This window comes from Scleropages formosus, chromosome 1, assembly GCF_900964775.1.
Source record: "Scleropages formosus chromosome 1, fSclFor1.1, whole genome shotgun sequence".
NCBI lineage: Eukaryota > Metazoa > Chordata > Actinopteri > Osteoglossiformes > Osteoglossidae > Scleropages > Scleropages formosus.
Window position 1 is genome coordinate 46,362,120 of NC_041806.1, and position 22,236 is coordinate 46,384,355.

At 47.6% G+C, this 22,236-nt stretch overlaps 2 protein-coding genes across 3 annotated transcripts in view; one reads left to right on the forward strand and one right to left on the reverse strand.

The window, feature by feature from the left end:
* Nucleotides 1–221: 221 nt before the first annotated feature.
* On the reverse strand, nt 222–6,771 carry LOC108928499 (sterile alpha motif domain-containing protein 12-like). The gene is made up of 4 exons (XM_018742443.2): nt 6,745–6,771; nt 4,368–4,512; nt 1,885–2,022; nt 222–1,199 (listed from the first exon to the last, which is right to left on the reverse strand). Exons 2-4 carry the CDS (start codon nt 4,489–4,491, stop codon nt 1,183–1,185), a joined length of 279 nt encoding a protein of 92 aa, XP_018597959.1. The 5' UTR covers nt 4,492–4,512; nt 6,745–6,771; the 3' UTR covers nt 222–1,182.
* Nucleotides 6,772–8,859: 2,088 nt separating this feature from the next.
* Nucleotides 8,860–22,236, forward strand: part of scara5 (scavenger receptor class A, member 5 (putative)) — a 50,613-nt gene continuing 37,236 nt past the window's right edge. Inside the window, exons 1-3 of one of the 2 annotated variants that reach the window (XM_018742381.2) lie at nt 8,860–9,212; nt 12,452–12,579; nt 18,305–18,436. In XM_018742381.2, the coding sequence (XP_018597897.2) occupies nt 12,459–12,579; nt 18,305–18,436 (253 nt within the window). In that variant the 5' untranslated portion in view covers nt 8,860–9,212; nt 12,452–12,458. The remainder of the gene's footprint in view (nt 9,213–12,451; nt 12,580–18,304; nt 18,437–22,236) is intronic. The other variant, XM_018742382.2, reaches the window with a different exon arrangement.

The following is a 22,236-nucleotide window of genomic DNA, read 5'->3' on the forward strand; positions in this document are numbered from 1 at the left end:
GAATGGTTATTGGGGGGGGGGGGGGGGGAATGCTGGGTTCCTGAACAAAATATCACGCACATTCCTTCAAACCATCATTTTTATTCTGACTTCTTACCCTTTCCCTGTTGCATTCAACATCTTCTTCTGAGAATTTCATATGAAGCTAATTTTTCAGTGAAAGTCTAAAAAAAAAAAAAAAACCATTCACTGATGAGGACAGTTTGCCTTTCGTCTGCAAGAGTGCTTTATTTCTGAAATGCATCATGCCAAAAATCATGGGACAAAACAATCAATGCGTCATTCAATGCGGGAAAGACATTTTACAATGAAATAATATGAACAATATTGTTGTGCCTATTCTGAAAGTATCAGAACAAAGTACAAAGAAAAGTTTCTAAACACAAATCCAAGAAATTATTTAAAAAAATGGAAAAATGAAATCTAACTCACCAATGACTCTTGCAAGTCAATTCAGTCTACGCGCAAGGGAAAAGTGAAAACATAAGAAAAATACGATATGCAGATTTAATGCACTAAATGGTCTTTGAGTGACCATGGCCAAAGCACCTATCTCACCAAAAACATTCCAATAATACTCATGGCACCATGTACAATACAAATGTGTGACAAACAATAGAAGCGAGAGAGCAAAGGCAGGCAAAGCTGTGGAAAAAGATAAACGTGTCTGTATGTGGCTGAAATGGAATGACGGCCCTTTAAGGCCATACAGCTTCTGGCAAAAACAACCCCCCGTGAAATGATTTCTCCTCACGCTCCCCTGAACCAAAGTGCTTACGAGGCACCGCCGGCACGCGGCTGCTATCTGCATCGCGTTCGCGGCCAGCCGCGTGGACGCCGGTGCTCATTTCCCCGCTCCACATCTGGACTCGCAGGGGGGTCTCGGGACAGTAACTCAGCAGGGCTTTGGCGTTTTAAAGGGAGCACGCGGTTCCGGTTGCGGTGCTGTTCTGGTCCGGAGCTCCCTTGCTGAGAGCGAAAGATGATTTCTCTGAGCATCAGCAGCCACACAGAGGCCCGGACACTGTGTTTACAGAGAGAGAGGAACACGGGGAGCAGCGCACAGCGAGAGGCAACCCGTCCACTGTCCGGAAGTATAGTACCGTGGTGAAATCAATATCCCAGAATTCCTCGGGTCAGCGCTCCTGAAAGCTGATGCCTTCCTTTCCCCTCTGCCTCTGGTCACAAGGAGAAACACTCTAGAAATGAGAGAACACGGAAGACTTACTTATAACCAGAGTACATTTAGAAGACTCGGACCCAGTGCAAGTCTGTGATTTAAAAAAAATTGTTTCCATTAAAATGACCATGCCGCACACATGTGGAGCTGACCTGTCCACGAGTTTTATGACTCGTGTGTCGACGTTTTTGGCAGCTGCCTGTGAAGCGGTCAAAATTTTGCTGCTCCCTTCCACCGATAGATCAAAAAAGGTGCTTTTCTCACTAGGTTTCAGTTGTGCTCCACCGTCTGCTTCTGCCATCAGTCCTCTTGCCGAAGACAACATACCATATTTGCGCCACAGGTCCAAGGCTTTTTGGGATGGCGCCCAGCTCCCTTAACCACTTACATCATCAGCATCGGTGACACACACGATAACGAGCGTCGTTTATTCCCCCTGTGTTATTTATTTATTTCACAGATGCTTCCATGGATTACAGTTTAAGCCGTTTATGCAGCTGAACATTAACCACATTAAAAGGTTCCTCACTAAAGGGTACAACAGCTGGAATCTTCTAGAAGCTTCAATTTGGAGCCATTCAATTCTGTAATCCCTGCTCCCGAAACACACACCGCGCACACACGCACACGGACCAACTCTCCAGCGAACCAGCATATGTCGAACACCCTAAGGGAGTAGACGAGGGTCTGGGAAATATCCTGACCTGAGAAGATGTCGTTGATGTTCTCCAGCTCCTCCTGGACACGGAGGAGCATGACGCCCTGCAGGATCTCCTGCTGCTGCTTTGGTGCAATCCCCATCCGGCTGAGCTGGAGCTCGCCCATCCTCAGCAGGGCCCGACCTGCGGGCCGCGGGCACGCATTACGTCGCTTGAAGGAACGAAAAGAATCTCATATTTGAGCGTGGCCATCGAGCGTCGTATTCGAAAGGTAAAACTGAGGTTCACTCTTAAATGCAACCAATCAAAATGAGAAACCAAAAGTATGGAAAGTCAGCAACATCATCTCGCTGATACGCTGAAAGACAAGTACATGAACAGCTCTATGTTCACTTCAAGGTAAAGAAGTGCATATAATATATTTAATAAAACTCCAAATGACTCAGTACAATATGTGTGTTAAGTGAGGAAAACCGCATTTAAATAAATGTTTTGTCTCTGCCTCGGGTGGCACGATGGTGCAGAGAGTAGCGCTGGGTGGTACGACCCCCGCTCGGCCCGTGTGGCGTTTGCATGTTCTCCCCGCCTCTCTCCTCCAGGTGCTCTGGTTTCCTCCCACAGTCCAAAAACATGATGTTGAGATGAACTGGGGACACTAAAGTGCACTTTATATATCACTGTGCTCCCCTCTCAGCCTTGTGCCCATCACATCCAGGAAGGGTTCCAGTTCTACATTTAATTGTTTAGCCGATGCTTTTCTCAAAAGCAAATTACAATGTTACATTACTTACCTATTTATGCAGCAGGGTAAATTTACTGGAGCAATTTATGGTAATCAATGACATTCTTCAAGGTCCTACAGCTGGATGTGAGAGTTGAACCTCTGACCTTTAGAAGCAAAGGCAGGAGCTGTAACCACTACACCAGCAGCAGTTGCTGCGCAGGACCGGTACTTCCTGAAATTGGATGGATGTTTCTGCCTTTCAGCCACAAGGTACTTTACCACATACAATGACCTATATTTTTGGGCCTTGTCACTTGAAACATGAAAAAAACAAATGCAGGAGACCCCTAAGAACACTGTAAATATCATAATCATAAATTGACTGCCCATGCAAATGACAAGCGAAATGCCACAATGTGTGGCTCTAATGAGTTCCGGAGCCTTCCGCGCTGCACTGGGAAAGGCAAACACCACTCGGGAACCCGAACCGAAAAGACCACCTCGGCAACGAAAGCCTTAATCACTCGAGTCTGCCGAAAGGGGACGGAAAGCTCAACAGCCTGGGAGTCACGTGAAAATCATATCAAGACGATAGGAAATGGACAGATATTTGAAGGGGTGCAGAGGTTCGCCACCCCGACAGCGAGATTGCGGCACGTCGTCGGTAACCTGCTCTTTGGCCACAGTTAAGGTAACGGCAGAAACCGTAACTGTGGTTTACACCTTGAACCACACCTTGAACCACACCTTGAACCTGAAACCAATCTGCAGTCACTGGAAATAAAGGCGTGTTGCCTCCACCACCTCTTAACGCAGTGACGATTGTTGGTCGACTCATCCCACGAACATGTACCGCGTTCCTCGCCTTGTTATTGGTCGTTGACACTCAGGAACACCAGACAGGAGCTGTAAACATGGTGAAAGTGAGTTGAACCAAGGCAGACTGATACTCATATACTCTTTGGGTGCTTTCTATTACACCCCTATTGGACGGGTGCGGAAACCCACGTCCGCTCTATAACACACCGAAATTTGACCGAGTATCTAAAAGGTCACTAACATGAGCTAAAAGATACAAGGTATCCAAAAGGTCTATGAAAGGATCTAAGCGATATTAACGCCGCAACCCAAACAGGAAGGGGTTTAAAGGTTGCAGAAGTATGGAAGAGGTTCCAAAGGACTTAAAAAGTCTCAGGGAGATCGAACAGATACTAACGTAACCCTCTCTGCCGTTGCACTGAGTCAAATAAACACATATAAATCCTGTCAGGTCTTTTGTTTATTTTCTTGCCGTGGAAACATCCTGGAGCCAAGGAGAAGGTAAGGCTAAAATTTATTCGGTAAACCACATCCTCTCCCAGTCTCTGTAAGTGTTTACTTCTTAAATGACGGCGTTAACGCTGTATCTGCGAGCCAGATCAGATACCCTTGAAACCGGTGACGATCGGTGGATCCGAGGGGGTCCTTTGGTCGGGCAGCTGGAGACCATCGGTTGGAGACCCGAAGACGGTAGGGTTGTAGGTCCCGACAGGTAGCTGGACCATTGGTACATGCACAGTATAACGGGACCCAGGGGAAACCCACTCAAACAAGGGGAGAACATGCAAGCTCCTCACATCCAAACTGTGAGGCACCAGTACTACCCGCTGCTCCACTGTGCTGCCTACAAAAGCACTTATTCCCTACTTCATCCCCAGAGGGTAACGTTGGACCAGAAGGCAACCCCCCCCCCCCCCCCCAGGGAAACCCCAGGTAAACCACAGGGAATAATGTCGGAACGCCGGACTGCTCATATTCACAGTACCTGAAATGGAGTGACTTGCGACCGCCAGCAGAAAGGCAGTCTGCCCAGTGGGATACTGCTGTTGGACCCATCTCTGCACCTCCTCCACCGTCCAATAGGAGACTCTCTTGCACCTTTCCGCCATGGCGCTGCACGTGACCTTTCTCTGCGCAGGAGATGTGGCAGGACAATGGAAACACGGACCTTTCCGGAGAAGGTGGGTAAGACCAGATGGGCCACTCACATGTCATTCGCGGCGGAAGACCAAACCTGGAGTCGCTCTGTCACTTTCCGGCACCATGTAAGCCTTTAGAAACACACAGTAATTATGCAACCGCCACGGTTTCCCGCGGTAAAAAGGACGCCGCACACAACCCCGTGCGAGCTCTATCGACCGAGACCCATTTGGGTAGCTAAAAAGAAAGCCATTCCAGTGGTGCATTTTTCCCAGCACCAGAGGGGCAACGAGACCTGCGGCTGGGATGCGAGTGCGTTTCCAAGACAACGGCGGAAGACATCCTTCCCACAAGGAGAGCAAGCGGTGGGTTGGAACAGACTGGTGTTCGGCACAAAGGAAACTTTGCCACCTGACGTTCACGCGGCCGAGTGCGAAACCTCTCGCTCCCTCCTAAAAACACATGCAAACACTTTAACGCGTCGTACGTTTGCAAAGGATTCTGGGTGATTCACGCTCAGGTCTAACACTACAAAAGAGAAAAATACCATCTGTGGACCCAGCTTTCCGTTATACTTGGAATGAAATATGAGAGGTCCAAACAATAAAAAAATGTAAGTTTCAGCCCTTGTGTTACAGCATGAAACACCATAAAATATTTCACCATAAATCTTCCAAAGACAATTCGCAGCACGCGTGGAATTTCTGCTAAACAAGGCGTTCGACTAGCTTTTGCTTTACAATAACTTCTTTTTTTTTCCCCCCATTTACATGTATTAATTCATTCAGCTGATGCTTTTCTCCAAAGCAACTTACAGCATTGAACTATTTACAATCACTTACCCTTTTGTAGAGCTGGGAGATTCTAACGGAGTAATTTAGGGTAAGTACCTTACTCAAGGGTACAACAGGAGGGATGCGAACCTATGACACCTGGGTCCAAATGCAGCAGCTCTAACCACGATACTACACGCTGCTTGCGATTACAATTTCATTCTTACCAGCTTCTTCCCTTAGAAACAAAGTAAACTGTTGTTCAAAAATGTGAGGCTGCGGTGAATAAGGAGGATGTGAAAGAAGGAATGAAAATTTGCCCAAAACATCTGCAGAAGGTCCTCAAATAATTTTAACTAAACCCAAGAGCTGCTGGGGGTGTTAAGTTCTCCTTTTCAGCACTGGAAAACCTCCCACAAAACCACATCTACCAAAGGGACAGCTGGTAGCGTAGTGGTTAAATCTACTTTTGGGTGGCAGCCAGTCTCCGAACTTACTGACGGCACGGCGTTTCGTAAATAGAACCCTTTCTTTTCGAGGAAGCCTACAACCGCAAGCCTCTGTCACCTGTCCACCTCATATTGCTCTAGTGGTGTTACAGTTCAGGCCTTCGACAGGTTGTTAGTTTGAGTCCCGGTCCCTGGTACAGCTGTGCAGCAATACACTTGAACAAGGTAATGAGATTCAAGTACTACAGTAAGAATACCCTGCTGTACAGCAACAACAACAATAATACTGATGATAATAATAATAATAATAATAATAATAATAATACCACCCAATATTTTCTGGTCAGTGAAAGAAAGTATAAAAGAGATCAACTTCAGGCTGCACGTTCTTCTCACTTCAGACTTAATAAAGAGCGACATTTATTTAACACAGATTTCAACAGAGGTGACACATTGTAATTTACATTTATGCTGACAAGGAATTAATCAACACGCTGCGGTAATGACGCAGGAGTGTAATAAAGGCACGGATGTTGTATTTTTTTTTCAAAAAAAGGGTCTTTTCAAAAGTGTGAAAGGAGAAGCGATGCAAACACACCCCCGTATGGAGGTTCACATCATTACACGCGCACGTGTGTGTGTGCGTGCGCGTGTGCGCGTGCCTGTGGAGGTGTCGTTAAAGTGGGACAAAGTGGGAGAAGGTGTCCCGCGCTCATCAGGTGTATTGCAGGGTGTGTGACGCCGTGTGAGACTCACACGTGGCGCTCGAAGAAAAGAGAAAGTAGAAATAAAACATGATCATGATGAGAAACGATCGGACGCGGATTAGACTCGCGAGCCACAGGCAGCGCGGCATTGAGCGCGTCGTCATCGGCGTTTTAATTTCAGTTATTTAGCTGAAGTTAGTTACGGCGGGTGAAGGCGCACTTTTACACACGTGCCACACGTGCAGAACAAAGCGGCGGTGTGTCAAAGGAACAGAGAGCGGCGCGTGCCTTACCTGAGCGACTCCTCTCTTTCGGCGCTGGAAACCGGAAGCGCTACACCTAGAGGGCACCTGCGGTAGTGCACCTGTAGGAGCGCACCTGGACTTTCACTTCAGTACTGGCGAGCTACACCTAGAGGACACCTGTGGTACTGCAGTTGTAGGAGCCATCTCCATCTCCATCTCCATCTCCATCTTCCATCCCGCTTGTCCTAGTAGGGTCGCGGTGGCAGTCGGGAGAGCAGAGAGGTCCAGCCGCCCAGCCGCCCCTGTCCCCCGCAACTTCCTCCAGCTCAACCTGGGGGATCCCCAGCCGTTCCCAGGCCAACTGTGAGATATAATCCCTCCAGCGGAGGGGCCCAGGGGGCCCCCTTATCAGATGCCCGAACCACCTCGACTGGCTCCTCTCAATGTGAAGGAGTAGCGGCTCTACTCCGAGCTCCTCCCGGATGTCCGAACTCCTCACCCCGTCACCGAGAGTGAGTCCCAGCACCCTGCGGAGAAAACTCATCTCGGCCGCTTGTATCCGCGATCCTATTCTTTCGGTCATCACCCAGAGTTGATGACCATAGGTGAGGGTAGGGACGTAGATCGACCGGTAAATGGACCCCCTTCACCGCTACAGTCCGGTACGGCGACCGCATTACTGCTGCCGCTGCTCCCGGTCTGCGGCCGATCTCACGCTCCCTTCTCCCCTCACTCGTGAACAAGACCCCAAGATACTTGAACTCCTCCACCTGGGGCAAATTCTCTCCCCTTACCTGGAGGGGGCATACCATCCTTTTCCTTGACAGAACCATGGACTCAGACTTTGAGGTGCTGATCCTCATCCCAACCGCTTCACACTCGGCTGCAAACCGTTCCAGTGCGTGCTGGAGGCAGCCATGTGACGGTGCCAAAAGGACAACATCATCTGCAATAAGCAGAGACCTCACCTTCCGACTCCGACACAGAATGCCCTCCTGGCCTCGACTGCGCCTTGATATCCTGTCCATGAAAACCACAAACAGGAGTGGAGACAAGGCACAACCTTGGCGGAGTCCAACACCCACATTGAACAGACTTGACTTAATGCCGATTATGCGGACGCAGCTTTCGCTCCGTACGTACAAGGACCGAATGGGCCGCAGTAGTGGCCCCGGTACCCCATACTCCCGAAGCACCTCCCACAGAATTTCCCGTTGTAGGAGCGTACCTGGAGTTTGACTTGGGCACTGGAGAGCTACACCTAGAGGGCACCTGCGGTACTGCAGTTGTAGGAGCACACCTGGAGTTTCAGTTGGGTGCTGGGGAACTACACCTAGAGGGCACCTGCGGGCAACTGCGTCTCCAGGGCCACCAGGTGAAGTTATGGTTAAAGCCATCACCTTAGAATTGAAGGAATCACCTGCTGTAGTACCATCGATCAAGGCCCTTTAGCTGAAGTGATACGATAAAAACTGCCTTGCTGTATAAATGTGTAAATCAGTGTATCTCTGCCAACCACACATTGTAAGTCCCCTCAGAGAAAAACATCAGATTCATATTTATTTGGCCAAATTAAATAAAACTTTGACTGCCTCATATGTAAGGCACTCGAACCCTAAATTTTAACACTTGTACGGTAGCAGATAACTGACTACTGACACGGTGTTTATTGCCAACACCCCGTTTCACATTGTTTTCATTAGAAAGCAATAAAATTAAAGTTAATAATGTGCTAATGTTCTGTTTTTTTCTTTTCACGGCTGAATTTTTAGGCCTCTTTTTTGCACGTTTTCATTAATTTGTGCAGTTACGGTTCACAGACGAGCCGGGCAGGGTAATGACACCTTAAGGTTGTTGGTTTGAGTCCCAACCCTTCCTACTGTTACAGTGCCCTTGGCTAAGGTACCTGCCATGATTAAAAACCAAAACATTCTAGCTGTTTATAAGTAAAATGGGGAAAATTCACTGAGTCCACCAAGCGAGTGAGCAGTAAGAGACTTTTTTTGATGCCACCCCAGTTGGTGTGTGAACGCGAGAGCGGCAGCGCTGACCACGCGGTCTGTGCCCGCTAGAGGGCGCCTTCGCCAAGAGGAAAACTAACTTGAAAAGTTTTGCGCCTCTGATTTTACTGCACGGAGCCTCGTGCAGAGCAGCTCGACGCAACAGAACGCGGCTCGTCCGTGTAATTGGAGCAGTTTGGGCGCGATCACAGCGCGCGGTGCGAGCGCGCGCCGGCCGGGTCCCGACACCACATCCGCATCACACCGCGCAATCGGGTGGGGGGGGGGAGCCCGCGCCCCTCGCAGCCTCTCTCGTTCTCCTCCGCAGTGTGTGTCTCTGAGATGAGGTCCTGCGAAGAGCTGAAACTTTTGACACCGCGCGACACTTGATGCTCCCAGCGAGGGTAAAACTAAGGGCCGTTATTACAGTGCGCGAGCCGGGATCCGACACTATGATGTGCTGATACCCAGAGGAGGGACGCGTTCGCTACTTGTTTCATAGCAGCAGCTGTCAAGGTAAGTGTGCGCTTTGTGCAAAAAGTGCATTCAGAGTTCTTAAAAAGTCTAGGTGTGTGTGTGTGTGTGTGTGTGTTTTTCTTCTTGCCGGGCGCGAGAGACTGGACCGGTCACTCTACTGCTCCTCGCGCTGCTGTCCCTCCTCATTCTCATCACTCCTCCTCATCATCCTCGATCTTGCAGTTTACCTTTTTCCATTCCAAATATTCTCATCTTCCCCCATCATCACCCTCCCCCTCCCTCCTCATCATCCTCATCATCGTCAGCTCTCCCCCAGCACCACGTGACCACTTGTTTCACCCCTCGTTATTTAAATATCTCTTTGTCTCACACACACACACACACAGACAGGTGCATTTTGGGCATCTTAAGCTGATGCTGATGGGTCAAGTTCATTCCTTCTTGATACATTTGAAACACTGTCAGTCTGAGGAGGAATCTGACTGTGACTCTGACTGTGACTCTGAATGACAGTGACTGACTGTGACTTTGACTGTGACTCTAAAAGTGACTCCAACTGTTACTCTGATTCTCCACCGGAGCTCATAGATATAGAGTAACGGCAGCCGATGGAGGTTCTCTCTCCTTTAAATGAATCCTGTTAAAGAACTTTAACATCAGGAGCACCAGAACACACAGGAACTGAAAAGGAGGCCTGACATTCAGATGAGTGTTTGTGTGTGTGTGTGTATGAGTGTGTATGAGTGTGTGTGAGTGTGTGTGAGTGAGTGTGCACGATGCCGTCCGCGGAGTCAACGGCCACTCAGCGACTCCCACGCCCAGTGAAAGTGGACCCAGTTCTCGCCTACAGTTCAGAAAGCAATTAGCGAGGAGCCCCTCCGCCGCACGCAGGCGTCCGTGAAAGGGAGCCGAGCGCCTCTCCGCTGGGGGCGTCTCTCTCGGGCTCCGTCGGGGGAGGGGAGGGTGTCTGGGGTGCGCGTTAATCCAAGGTCTCCTAGCAGCCCCGTCCGTTAATGACCGTGTCTCCCGGACCAGAAAAGCCCGCTAATGAAAGGCGAGGATTGAGCGCTCTTTAATGACTGCCCCCCCTCGTGTCCCGCGGGGGGCCGAACGGGACGCCGTCGCCGCCCTTCCGTCCAACCCGAGAGACACCCGCCCGGCTCTGCCGCTCAAGGCCGCGTGCGGATTAACCCCACCGCCTAAACGGAGCGTGTTGAGCCTTCGGGCCAGCAGGTGGCGTAGCGGTTAGGGCTGTTCCCCGGCACTCCGAAGCTCCCTGTTCAAGTCACACCCTTCGACCGAGGTTCTTACCCTCAGCTGACGTGGTAAGAATACCCTGCTGTCAGAATGGGCCAGTGATCGTAAGTCCCCCGGGACAGAGGTGTCAGCTGAGAATAAAGGTGCAGAGGTGATGTCTTTAAATCACTTCTCTTCATTGGTGTCAGATCCTTCGTGGTCTTCTGTGAGTGTGTGTGTGTGTGTGTGTGTGTGTGTTCTGTGCGAACGCTTTAACAAACAGCATCTCCCCACAAAAGCTCTAATGTCATTTTTCAGTGACGTGATGGGAAAAGTTAAACAAATGGCTCAATATAGTGGAAAGTTTTTTGCAAACTGGTAGAAAAGGTTTCTTTAAGCCTTTTACTCTTCTGTGTCTGTTTCTGCTATACCACAGTTTTTTATGGTATTTTCTATACCAGGGTTTACATACCATGTCGGTTTTGTATACCGCTGATGGTCATTCACCCTTTTGTGCAGCAGGGTAATTTTCACTGTATTACTGCGGGGTAGTTGCCTGAACCGAGGGCGACGGAGCGGCAGGCGGGGTCTAAACTCAGCTTTATTCCCTCGGCCCGATGGCTGTAACCGCTGCGCCACCTGCTGCCCCAACTGTCTTTTCTACGCTCCGTCGTGTGGAATTGTCACAGCAAGTGGACGAAAGTGCCCCACCAGAGTCCGACCCTCTCTCTGGACCGAGTCATCGGCGCCCCCTCCGACCCCTACCCCCCGCCCCGAACCCCTGTCCCGTGGCTCCCGTTCCCCCTCCATCCCGCATGAGCGGTCGCTGTCCGACGCCTGTCCCTGGCACTAGAGGGCAGCGCAGCAAAGTTTGGACGCGCCACACTGTTACGTCCCGCTGGGTCGTGAGCCGTTCTCGCCCTCATTTCCCACGTTTTCCATTTGATTGCTCGGAATTGCAAAACGACACTCCCTTGCTATCCTTGGAACGCTTCGTACGAGTAAACGCGTCCTTTCAAATGGCAAACTGTCCGGAGTGGGCCGTAGAAAAGCCCGACGCGCCTCTTTCTTGAACTCCCTCCATCTTTACCGTCTCACTTAATCTCCACCGTTGACTCACCTTATTATGGCACCTGGAACGAAAGAAAGAGCTTCGGACGCTGCCAGCTGCCCTCCGAGCTCCTTCCATTTACAAACGTCTCCACGTTGGCCTCCGTCCACTTAAAGCAAAACGCTAAGATCGGCTTGTCCCGTGGATTTAAACACTGTACCTACGTTACCGCGTTCCGCCAGGGATTTTACTGCTTCACAGAATTAAAGGTTCTGTGTTATTTTCTCTTCGGTTCATGTTTGGCTTTCTTTTTCCGTTTACTCTAGTAAATGTTTATACACCTCGTTCAGGTTATATAGAGCCTGGAAAACGCTTGAGCACTACCTACAAGAGGAGGATGAAGGTCTTTCCTGAAGGTGTTTCCTCGACATAACAGATTTGCATTACTGTCCCAGACAAAATGAGGTATAATATTTCTAATGCGGCGTCGCTCCGCTGACTGGATTGTGGTCAAGCCTGAGAACAGAGCAGATTAATCGCAAGAGGAAACTTTCAAACTGTAACTCACATGATGACCCTTGTTTCGCTGAATATTTACCAGCAGATGGCGCAGTGGTTAAGGATCAGGAATTGCAGGTTTCAGTCTGTGGCTCCTGAAACCGAAGCACAATTTATTACGTAAAGATGAATTTATTGTGTAAATGTTGTTACAGAAGGGGTGCGGTGGCGCGGTGGGTTGGACTAGGTACTGCTTTCCGGTGGGTCTGGGGTTTGAGTCCCACTTGGGGTGCCTTGCGATGGACTGGCGTCCCGTCCTGGGTGTGTCCCCTCCCCCTCCGGCCTTACGCCCTGTGTTGCTGGCTTAGGCTCCGGCTCCCCGCGACCCTGAATGGGACAGGAGGTTTCACATGGTGTGTGATGCTGAGCTCCCTCAAAGCATCTCCGAAGCATCTGGTGTAAAGTGATGTGAAGGGCTCTTCCTGTTCTGCAGCCCCCCCATGGAGAACAAGGCCATGTACCTGAGCTCGTACGAGGAGCACGAGAGCGGCTCCTTCTGCGAAGACGGATACGAGGGCATCAACGAGCGGAACCTGTCCAAGCTCAACCTGTGCGAAGAAGGTAAAGTGTGGTACTTTCTGTAGTTCTTGCTTGATGGAAAGTGGTGCAAGTGGGATGCCTTGTGCTGAGGACCCTGAGGGGTGGGGTTGGGGTCTCAAGGCCAAGGATGTGCTGATGCACAATGCAAGAAGTGTTACCTCAGGGTCATTTGGATTCAAATACATTTGCTCAATGTTAATTACCATGTTACACAGTAATTCCGCATGTTTGCACTCTGAGAACAGTGGGGACTGAGCTTAGCAGTAACACATTTGCGTATGTATATATAGAATATAATATATGTATACAAATCAATGAATGTGGTACTTTTTTGCTCTGCGCCACAATGTTTGTTGGGGGTTCTGACCAACGAATCATGTTGGATTCTGCTTTTTCAACTTTCACAACACTATATGCTGTTCAGTATCAGACATTCTTTTATTCTGCTATTTCATTATTATTTATGTAGTTTTTTTTTTTAATAACTGGGTACATTTTATATTGTATAGGTTTGCTTTGGGTGTCCAATTCATTGAAATTTAACGGTTTATGTTTTGCATATGCTGGTCGCATGGGGGGGCACGGTGGCGCAGCAGGCTTGGCCGGGTCCTGCTCCCTGGTGGGTCCAGGGTTCAAGCCCTGCTTGGGGTGCCATCCTGGGTGTCCTAGGCTCCGGCTTGCCGTGACCCCGCTCGGGACAAGCAGCTTCAGACTGTGTGTGTGTGGGTGGTCGCATAGTGGTTAGAGCTGCTACCTTTAGACCCAAAGGTCACAGGCTTGAATCCCACCTTGAGCAAGGTACTCACTGTGAATTACTCCAGTAAATCTTCCCAGCTCTATAAAAGGGTAAGTGATTGTAAATAGTATAATGTTGTAAGTTGCTTTGGACAAAAGCATCAGCTGAGTGAATTAATGTAAATGTATGCAAAAGTTTCATCTTTAAAATGTATTGATAAAAAATAGTCAGTCATGAGAAGCTGGGTTTCAAGCAGACGCTCTCAAACTTTCGACTGCTGCTCCGTATTTGGAGAAGCGTGAACCAGAAGACGCTCTTTTTCGTACACGCGCGTGCAGTCTCACGTAACGATTCCCTTCCGAGGTGTTTTAACGCACGTTGCGTGAGCTGCGCCTCGATTTATTTTCACACCTCCATCGCTGAGCGGTTGCTGAGCCCTGATGCGTCCGGCAGCGTCACCTCCTCGTTCCGATCACGTCGACGAATCGGGGGAATCGGGTCCGAAAGCTTCACTTGACAAACGTAAGAGAACCAGTTCGTTATTAACAGACATCCTTTATCATCTTTTATTGCCCAATAGACACTGATTTGGTTTGCAGTGCGGTTTACTGTTTTTACAGCTGGACACGTTATTTCAGCGACTCGGCCCGAGTACCGTTGTACCGTTCCCAAGGCCACGGCAGATGTTTCCTTCCCAGGACTTGAACCAGCAACCTTTTGGTTCCAGATCCGTGCGCGGCCCAGCTGTATAAATTACCCAGTGTCACCACGTGGAACGTGTGACGCTGTTCCGCATGTCAACTGGTGAACTCTTCCAGCCAACAAACACTTTAGCAACAGCTTAAATGCGTCTCATCTGGGTTTTGCTTCAAACTGTTTTCTTTTCCCTCGCCAACAGCCAACTTTTAGAAGGAAAAAAAAAAAAAAAACCATCAAATTTTGATTCTAAAATTATTTTCTTTGCAGAGGAGCACAGGTGTATTTTTATCCACATGCACTGAGTGGAAGGTGATCCTGCCCAGCTTGCTCACACACGCTATAATTTGTCCAGTTTGATACGGTTTGTATAGTAATTGCTGCAGTAATAACATGATTTAATACTTTGCGGTTTGGACTTCATGGGTGATCCCATAGGCTGTTTTTCACCACGCATTCGCTGCGACGTTCCCTTTGCGGGTAGGGTACCGCGTTGCCTCAGAGACGGCCGCGGACCTTCGGGCCGTGCGGCTATGTGTGCGAGACGGTTCCTTTTCTCAGGGTGCTTTAAGCAGGGAAAGCAAACGAACGGCGTCGTCTCCCGGCTGCGGGGCCGGAAGGCACGACCGGCACGCAAAAGGCAGAAGGACAGGCTTGGACAGGCGCGCTTACACATGTGCGTGACCGCACAGTGGGCCGTCTTCTGAGCTTTCCTCCGGCAAACTATGTTTTTTAAGACCAGAACAACCAGGGTCTCTGATAAGGAACGGCGGGGTCCGGATCTCGGTGGAACCGCCGCCCCGAAGAAGCCGGTCCGGCCTCAAGAAAGCAAGAACGCGATGGTCCGGAGATACTGACAGCTGTCTGCCGAGCCTTTATGGGATCTTGGGTTCAACGCCGTCCCTCTCGTTGGGGGAAACCCTAAGAGCTCGAACGCACACCTCCATTTCCGCTCTTGCTGAACCTCTATCCGCTCCCTTCTTTTGAGCTGCTCTGCACATTTTTGTTTTAAACTCTGATCTGCATGATGTCGAGCTGATATGGGTCATTAATTGACACCCGTCACAACAAGGTCCTTACATTTATTCACTGCGCCGATACTCTTGCTCAGCACGGCTTACAATGTTAGGGTACCTGTAACTATTTACGCACTTATGCAAATAGGTAATTATTTTAGCAATTTAGTGGAGCAATTTTGGGCAGGTGCCTTGCTCAAGTGTGCTGCAGCAGTAGGCCAGGCTTGAACCTGCAGCCTTCAGATCCAAAGGTAGCAGCTCTAATCACCACACTGGCAGTTCCCCTAAACTGTGTGAAGATCATGCAGTGTTTTGCAGCATAAAACCAATACACCAATTTTACAGTGGCTCCTCAGTAAGCACAAATTGGATTGGAAGCCTGTTCATAACTCATTTTGACAAAATCAGAATCAATTAGAGCTCAGTAATATTATATTATTATAACACACTTTCTGAAACACTTGTCCCCTACGGGGTCACAGAGCCTAACCTGGCAACTCAGGGCGTAAGGCTGGAGGGGACACACCCAGGATGGGACGCCAGTCTATCACAAGGCTCCCCACGCGAGACTCGAACCACAGACCCACCGGAGAGCAGGAGGCGATCCAACCCACTATACCACTGCACCACCACACCCCAGTTTATACTATAACATTATATACACACACACACACACACACACACACACACTTTCAGAACCGCTTGTCCCGTACGGGGTCACGGGGAACCGGAGCCTACCCGGCAACTCAGGGCATAAGGCTGGAGGGGACACACCCAGGACGGGACGCCAGTCTGTCACAAGGCACCCCAAGCGGGACTCGAACCCCAGACCCACCGGAGAGCAGGACTGCGGTCCAACCCACTGCGCCACCGCACCCCCCTTAACATTATATAATATATAATAATATATAATATATAATATTATGATATAGATATATAGGTATAACAGATATAACAGATATAACGTTCCCAGTTTATTCATGGATTAGGTTCTGTAAACATTTCAGATACAGCTATAATAGGAATTCTTTGTGTAACTTTATATTTTAATTATTCTGTTAACTTCAAAATGCATTCAAATGACAGATAAAAAAAAGTCTCCCCCAACACCTATTTGACGTTAATTGTCGACGGATTTATCCCATAACCATGTGCGATGTCCCACCTTTTTGGTATTGATCACTAACATGAACACCAGACAGGCTGTTTAGACACAGTGGACGGGTATTAAATGAAGGTGTTCCACACAAGGGGGGGGGTGCAGTGGGTTGGACTGGGTCCTCCTCTCTAGTGCGTCCAGGGTTCGAGTCCCGCTGGGGGTGCCTTGCGGCAGACTGGCGTCCCATCCTGGGTGTGTCCCCTTATGCCCTGAGTTGCCGGGTCAGGCTCCGGTTCCCCGCCACCCCGTATGGGACAAGCGGTTTGGAAAGTGTGTGTGTGTGTGTGTGTTCCACACGACTCTTCTGCATGTGCTCTTTACTGCCATCTACAAGCACAATGGGTAAACACAGGTTTATGTTCTTCCCCCCGCAAAGTGAAATTTTAGAAAACATATTGTGAGGAAAATGAAATATTCATACATGAATAAACTGGAAAATATTATTTAGACAAAAGTGGACAGAAAAACCCAGATTGGAAACTTTGTCTGTACAGTGCCATTTAATTTTACTCCTCATCATGAGCGTTGGGTGTAGAAAGGTGGGGGGAGTGTGAGGATTTATCCCTCCTATTTATTTCCAAGCATGTGAGCTCGCTATATTGTGATACATTTCATCCTGGCTGATCCTTCTAAGTAGAGCATATTTTCAAGAATTTTGGAAGCAGGGACGTAATTTCGCAGTCGCCAAGTTTGGCTAAAGTTTCACGGTCACTGGTGATGATCCATAGCGAGTCTCATATCTAACGAGTTTCCTTGGAGGATGAGCTTCAAGATTCACATTTAATCCTTCACTGAAAACAATACATCTGAGTGTGCGATGCCTTTAGAACGTTTCTAAAACATTATATTTTCACTCATACATATTTAAATGAAACAGCTGCATTCTCCTATGGTTAAGTGTGTTTAATTGTTTTGGAAGAGCCTTGCTTTTCAGATTAAAGCTTGCACATTATTTTGTACTTCAGCCTCAGGGAGCTGTCATGGATCCATGTCCCATTTCCTTTGACATGACATCATCTGTCCCAGGACGGTTGAAACCATGTTGTGGAACAATCTGGAACGTTCACGGAAAAGCAACCATAGTGGTCTCCTCCTGACCACTCTTTGTTGGGTCGAGAGCTGGATGTGTTGCAGACTCCTCCAGAAGGGGTTTCAATTAGTGTGGATTGAATGGGCGTAGAATTAGTCTATGTCGTCACAGTAATCTGATCTCATATCAGCGAGACGTGCCGGTCTGTTTTTTTCTGAAAAAACCAGGGCATCAGCGACTTGGGTTAGAGGCCAAGGGACTACTCATGGTAAATAATTATTCCCCTTGAGGCTTGCTTTTACAGGCATACCCCCCTCAAACAAGAATTATGTTATGAGCTGACAAAGAGACTTTCATGAGAGGATTACAAAAAACTCCTCTGCTTTTTTTAATGCAAGCGATTTTTGAGGATTGTGTTTTGGCTGGCCTCTTCTGAGGTGTACCGCATATGAAATAATGATTTGTGTGTGGATGTCAGCTGACACTTTGCATGTTTTTAAAAGGCAGATGTATTGTAGAAGGTCTGAGTCATAGGCACAAGATGTGCAACCAAACAATCTCCCACTTGGACGTTTTAAATTCTACTATGAGACAGAGTAAAACTTAGTACATAGTTGAATTTGATCAGAGATTCTCAGCTTGTAAATTTGTATCCCTTTGTTTGGCAACATTTTTAATAAATCCAAGAAAGTGGCCAGCAGAGTGACTCTGATTTTGGGTCTTTCTCTCAGGATGACTACATTTACAACTCGGAAGCCCGGCTGAAGAGGAAGCAAACATTTGCCAATTATAAATCTCAACTTATTTCCCTTTAAAAAATATGTTTTATGATTCTCCAGGCTCTCTAGTTTTGCATTTTTATGATAGATCCAGCAATGTAAAATGGCACAAGAAAGAGGTCATGGTTTGTGTCTGCTGTCTGCAGACATTAGGGAACCATTATTTCTCCAAACCTTGAACATTAAATTTCTTGGCCTTAAGATACCATAAACTTGTTTACAACCTCTCTTTATACCCTCCTTTGTCAGCTACCAGTGGCCTTCATTTGTATGTGTTTAATTTCTTAACATCTCCTTGATTTTCATGTCCTTACACTGGTGTGTTTGCAGTGAGTCCTGCCAAGAGGAGAAGGAAGCTGGAAAACTGTTGTGGCCACCTGGACTCGCTGTCGGCCATCAAATATGCCATCGTGTCCTTGTACATCCTCGTTCTGCTCAGCATTTTTGGTCTCTGTTTGGCAGGTATGACCCCCAAATTATTCTTGGTGTTTTTGTTGATTCTGTCCTCACCCAGGAATGGAAATTATGCCACGGGATCACGAATTTGACAGTATGCATTTCGGCTCTTGCGATGCCCCCGTTATCACTGACACCACTTTGTGTGTTAAATTCCCTCCCTCCTGGCCTACTTCCACTGTGAGTACTAAGAAACGGATGCTCTACATCCCCTTAAATATGCAAGCAACAGTTAAAGTAAAAAATAAAACGCCCTGAGGTACGTTTAGTCTCATTGGTCCTCTGGCAGAGATCATAAATTGCCAGCCCATCTGGCTTCACTTGATGGAGCAAAGTCTCAGTTCGGTACATCAAGTGAAGTCTCGTGTTCCGCAGGGTAAATGAATGATGGGAAAACCTCTCACTGCCAGGGTAACAGACGTGATGACCAAAAGCCACCCTTGCAGTCTTACTCAACAATTACACTCCAAACAGTTTCTGTGACATGCTTGTTAATTTGAGCAAAACTATTTTGGTTGAAGAGTGTGACCAAAAATAAACATGAGCACTGAGTAAACAAATGGAAGAATGGAGGCCTCAGTGAAGGGAAAGCAGAACACTAGAAGGACTTATACATTGAATATATCATTATTTAGCACGGGGGCGTGGTGGTGCAGTGGGTTTGGCCGGGTCTTGCTCTCTGGTGGGTCTCGGGTTTGAGTCCTGCCTTGCGATGGACTGGCGTCCCATCCTGGGTGTGTCCCCTTCCCCTCCAGCCTTACACCCTGTGTTGCCAGGTTGGGCTCCGGTTTGCCGCGACCCCGCTTGGGACAAGCAGCTTCAGACAGTGTGTGTGTGTGTGTGAGTGTGTGAGTGAGTGAGTGAGTGAGTGAGTGAGTGTGTGAGAGAGAGTGAGTGATTATTTAGCACAGGATATGAATGGAATAAGTTTAGATAACGTGGATTAGGGTTACATAGTGAGTTACTTTGTGTCTCTTAGCGATGATAATGGTACATGTGTACCACGTAGTGTAATGTGCATCCCAAAGGTTTCTGATTCAAGTCCCTCAGGTGGCGGTACTGTAGTACTCTCGAGCTAGGTATTCAACTAGGATTGTTTCTGTAATATCCGGCTATGTTAAAGGGTATTGTGTGGAAATGCAGTTGCTTCCTTTCACCGTATCTACTCTCATGCCAAACCGAATTCATCTGGATTCCTTTTTAACTGGGAACATAGAGGCATTCTGGGATAGTAACGCTACATATCTGGGTTTTACAGACTGGTGAGATGTAAGGATATTTCTTTGGTGCGCCAAGTGTGCTCTCAGGCATCATAGTGGGAACTGGTGGAGGGAAAATCTATCTCCTGGGAACGCCCGAGAAGGTCCTGTCCAAGATGTGATCTGAGAGAAATTGCTCATTCTTTGACCCTGTGTGAAAATTTTGCATTCCTGTGGTGACAGACATGCAGATTCCAGGTTGTCCAACTTACGGTTCCCGTTCCCATTTCCCGCGCACTGCTCGTGATTTGTAACATAGGGTGTATCATGAATAAAAAAAAATATGATCTATCGGTTGGCTCACAAATCTGGAATTTCTGTAAGACACAAAACCATATTTTTCCATTCATGTTCCTGAAGGGTCAGTCTTATGCATGTAGCAGTCACCTTAATTTATGCTGTTTATTTCAGCTCAAATCAGGGATAAAATTCTAAACTGGTCTATCATCGATCATCTGCCAGTTTTACTTATGTTGGTTCATGAACAATCATTTCTAAACCTTAAGTGAACATTTAAATAGTTATTGTAATGGTCTTTTTCTAAAGTACATATTTTAGAACTTTTGCTCTTGTGTTGATGGCAGACATGCTGGGCTTCATTTGTGTCTCAGAGCATCGATGACTCAAAATTTCCACTGAGAACAGAACTGTTTACGTCTAATGCAGCTGATTTAAAACGGTTAGATGTGGTGGTTTGGAGCAATAATCCAGCGTAAAATGAGGTGTGCGATGTCGAATTTACGCAATGTGGGTGAAGTCTCTGAATTTTAAAAAGCCGACAAACGAAAAAAACGGAGCCGAGCTGTTAATGGGTTGGTTTCGTTTGTCAGTCTCTTGGGAAGAGTTTGAAATGTCAGCCAAATCTTCCGTAATTTTATTTGGCTTGACAAACTGCTAGGAGTTTTGTAAACGCTAAAACGCTCCGACCCTTGCACCTACGCACACGCTGGGAAATGTAGGCCGCTGCATTTCTTTAGACAAACGTGTGACCTGGAAAAACTATGCTCAGTTTGTGTGGGCATGTTTGCCAGCTAGTTTGTCTGCTTAAACAAAACACGGATCAAAATAAACTCGCTAATACTAGTGTAGTTGGGAGGAGGCCAGAAACATAATTAATTCCAGAGACCCACATAATAAGTCTACAACTTACAGGGATCCAAGTCTTATACAACTGTCTTGTTAATTTAAATACATACAGGCACATGGAAAGATGAACATGTGGAATTGTGTAGTAGATTTACTTGCAGTGGTTGTATAATTACTAGTCCTGGATGCAAACAAGTATAACATTTATTTACTTAGCAGACGCTTTTCTTTAAAGTGTCTTACAATAGATACTACGTAGCGTTAATAACCCACACACCTTATTCACCAAGGTGACTTACACTGCTAGATGTAGTACTTACAAGGGGTTACTCATCCGTGGAACACTCTGTCACTATGGGGGAACCTGAACAGCAGGTCTTTGGACTGTGGGAGGAAACCAGAGCACCCAGAGGAAACCCACACAGACACAGGGAGAACATGCAAACTCCACACAGACAGAGCAGGGATCAAACCCACGTTCTCTTACTCCACCCAGGCATTGTGAGACAGCAGTGCTACTTGCTGTGCTATCATGCCACCCGAAGTAAGTAATGATATAAGTAATGATGTTCAGCTGAGATGTTCTTTAGAGCGGCACAGGATATCCACAGTGCAGAATAACACAGGTGGTTCATTGCTCTGTCCACGCTCACTTTTATTTGGTAAGTAATGATGAGGTCTTATGGATCTCCAGGGAGGCTTTTCCTCCGAGTGTCTCTCGAGACGCCACCTGCCCACTTTAAGGCCTCGCTGTGTGACCTTTTCCTGTCCCTGGCCTGTCTTTCACGGTACCTCCTGGATGAAGTCAACGCCCAGCAGTGCAGTTTTTCTGTCGGCCTCTCCCGTCCTGCTCGCGTGAGGGTGAAGTGCGGGTGAGAAGGGTATGACATCTGCAGCCTTTTTCGTTCGTGGGGAAATTTCTGTAGAGGAGTCCGGGGTGGAACAGGAGCTTTCGACAAAGAGGAGCTTGCAAAGTCCCACCGTGTCAACGGATGTCCATCTTATTTGTCACCGGTTGGATTGGTTTTTTTATTCCTTTGAAATAGGCATGAACAGAATGAGTCGAAACGGTCAAACTTTTAGAAATATTTTTGCAGACTACGTTGGGGGAGGTGTCTGTAAATGCCTGCATGGGAAAACAAATTATACGAGCGTGAATTTTCTTTGCCTCTTGAGTTTTTCTACATGGATCTTATGAATAATAATCCTCTGATGTTTCCCAGTTTCACAGATATTGGAATTCATTATGACTCTGTGGAGACGGGTCACATTTCAAAGCATGAAGTCAGCAGGATTCAGTGAAGAAAACCATAATAACTCCATGTTCCTTAGATGCATGGTGTATGATGTTTTAAAAGTTGGTAGTTTTCAGTTTTGCTACAAACACCTCGGATCTGCCGGGAGGGTTTTGGTTTTCGGTTCTCTGTATGTCAGATGCTTTGACCCAACACCTTATGAGAT

Bases quoted from the DNA above. Each gene is read 5' to 3' on its own strand.
- LOC108928499 (XM_018742443.2), bottom strand. From the start codon at position 4,491: ATGGCGGAAAGGTGCAAGAGAGTCTCCTATTGGACGGTGGAGGAGGTG. The intron at 2,023-4,367 runs GTACTGTGAATA...CGCGGCCCGCAG, and splicing joins CGCAAGTCACTCCATTTCAG to GTCGGGCCCTGCTGAGGATG.